The 2,518-nt window shown below is 45.0% G+C and overlaps 1 protein-coding gene across 2 annotated transcripts in view; it reads left to right on the top strand.

Moving 5' to 3' along the window:
• NIF3L1 (NIF3 NGG1 interacting factor 3-like 1 (S. cerevisiae)) overlaps window positions 1-2,518 on the top strand; it is a 14,480-nt gene that overhangs the window by 8,849 nt on the left and 3,113 nt on the right. The window contains exons 2-4 of one of the 2 annotated variants that reach the window (XM_010007347.1): window positions 422-805; window positions 1,507-1,672; window positions 2,112-2,238. In XM_010007347.1, the coding sequence (XP_010005649.1) occupies window positions 422-805; window positions 1,507-1,672; window positions 2,112-2,238 (677 nt within the window). Of the gene's footprint in view, window positions 1-369; window positions 806-1,506; window positions 1,673-2,111; window positions 2,239-2,518 lie in introns of those variants that run through there. The other variant, XM_010007346.1, reaches the window with a different exon arrangement.

Here is a 2,518-nt window from a genome sequence, read left to right as displayed (position 1 = left end):
GGCACCCCCTACCCAGAGGCCACTGGCTCGTCCCAGGGCCGCCCGTCCCGGTCCCCCTTGCTCCTCCGTCCTGGACAAACGCCTCTCCTGTTGGATTCCGCGGGTCTGTTTGGGGAGTGAAGATGGATGAAATCTACGTTCCGTGCGATGTGTGCACGACTCTGCACGCCGGTTTATGGTGACACGGCGGGGCCGGGCGGCAGGAAGGGAGTGCCCGGGGCCGGCGCTGCGCTAGGGCGGCTGCCGGAGGAGGCCGGGCCGCGCTCCCCGCGGGAGTGGGGCGGGCTTAGCGACTGGGAGCCTCTTACCGCTGCTAGTACATACCTTGGCTTATTCCTGCCTTTTTTTCCCCCTTCTACAGACTGCTGCATGCTGCTGCCTAGCACGCAGCTGCTTCGCCGGCCTCTCTACTGCATCCGAGCTTGGGGCCGCTTGCCCTCGCGTTCTTTCATGAACCTCCGGGACGTCGTTGCTACCCTGAACGACTTTGCATCCCTCTCCCTGGCAGAAAGCTGGGACAATGTGGGGTTGCTGGTGGAACCAAGTCCTCCTCACACTGTCAACACCCTTTTCCTCACCAACGATCTCACTGAGGAGGTGATGGAAGAGGCAGTGCAGAAGAAGGCAGACCTTATTCTTTCTTACCACCCTCCTATATTCACACCGCTCAAACGAGTAACGTGCAAGACCTGGAAGGAAAGGCTGGTGGTCCAAGCCCTAGAGCATAGAATCGGGATTTACTCTCCCCACACGGCATATGATGCTGTACCTCATGGAGTCAATAACTGGCTAACAAAGGGACTCGGTGAGATTCTGTTAAAAACAAACAAACAAACAAGTTAAAATTAATCATCAGTATATGCTACTTTATGTAGCATTTTCTTCTAGCATTTACAGCTATGGTTTGATGACTCTTCCCTCCCCCTTAAATATTCTAGTACTTCTAAGTACCCTAAACTTATTTAAGGGAATTTATTTTATGAGGAATGCCTGAGATGTGCATTTTCAGGCACATGACTGTACCATTGGAAATAGTCTGAACTGTTGGAGCATATTTATTGCCCATCTTGGTTGCAAAGTTTAGACCACTGACTTTAAATCAACACCTTTAATGTATTAAGTGCAAGATCTCATTGCTTCCAAAGGACTTAAGGTATCCGAAATTCTGTTAGATTTTTATCCTGTATTGCAGCTCATAAATTAAGACATCTATGTCTATTTCAGCCTGATTTACAATCCAGAAACCACTTTGATTTTGTACAATTCTTAGGGCAAAAAGGATGTCATTAAGACTGACAAATAATATATACTCATCAACTTATTTGCACTAAAACCAGACTGGGCTTTACAGACAACAGGCTAAGAAGTTCTCAGTGCTGGTCAGGGAAAATGGATGTGAGTGCAAAATTTGCGTCTTGATGGACCTATTTTAGGATATATGCTAAAATCAGTATTTAGATTACTTACCTAGCTTTCTATAACAGCAATCATGTACTGCTTTCTCAGGTGCCTGCACTTCTGTCCCACTGCATCCATCAACTGCACCAGGCTATCCAGCTGAGGGCACTCACCGGCTAGAATTCTGCACAGACAACGCTGAGCATCTGGACACGGTGCTGTCCAAAATCAAAGACATCCAGGAGATCTCCTGCCTCACTACTTTCCCTGCCAGGTATCTGCTTCACTGTCTAATGTAGTATTCCTTCTGTTGCTGAAACAGTAATTTGCTGAAATCGTATTTTACTGTTGCAATCACTTTGTTGCAATCACATTGCTCCTATTTTTTTCAGCAACAGATCTAGAAACTTAAGGAATAATCATCCCTTTCTGATCAATCTGTGTTATAGTAAATGGTAACAGCAACTCAGTGTAGCATTGCATAGATTAGAGGTGGTAAGGAAGAGTATTAACATGAAATTTGATGAGGACAATTGAGTTAAATTCCCATCTTTGCTTCTTCCAAGAAAGTAGAATTAGGCTAGGCTAGCCTATTATAATGCTATCTTTTTTTCCTTTCCCTGTGGAAGAATAGCCACTGGGAGAGATTAGCTTTGTTTTAAATTAATATGATGGTGACATTTTTTCTAGTTTCTTAGCTTTTATTTTCTCAGGGTTGAAGGTGAGGAGCAAACACGAGTCAGTTTGAACTGCTCTCAGAAAGCACTGTTGGAGGTGGTTGCATTACTGTCCCAGAACAGCCTTCTTTATCACAAGACCGAGATTCTCTTATTACAAAAGGTAACAAAAATCACATATTGCTTCCCCTGAAGGTGTTACTTGTGTGAGCTGAGTGCCCTGAACACTGAAATCCAGTAGTCAGTAGCATTACAGGTTTTCTATGCTATGCCTCAGAACTCTGAGATACTGGCCTGTGGGGATTTGAAGCCACGTGCATTTTCCAAAACAGTGAAAATAGCTGTGTAAGCCTGTACTTATTCTTAAATCAGTTCCAATAGCTAGTATGTTAAATTCCAGAACATCACATACGTATTTTTTCATAAAGTTCAGAGGCATTCCT

Source organism: Chaetura pelagica, unplaced genomic scaffold, assembly GCF_000747805.2.
Source record: "Chaetura pelagica isolate M959 unplaced genomic scaffold, ChaPel_1.0 scaffold21, whole genome shotgun sequence".
Classification (NCBI taxonomy): domain Eukaryota; kingdom Metazoa; phylum Chordata; class Aves; order Apodiformes; family Apodidae; genus Chaetura; species Chaetura pelagica.
The sequence above is the reverse complement of the archived record's forward strand: the minus strand, read 5'-3'. Positions and strand labels throughout refer to the sequence as shown.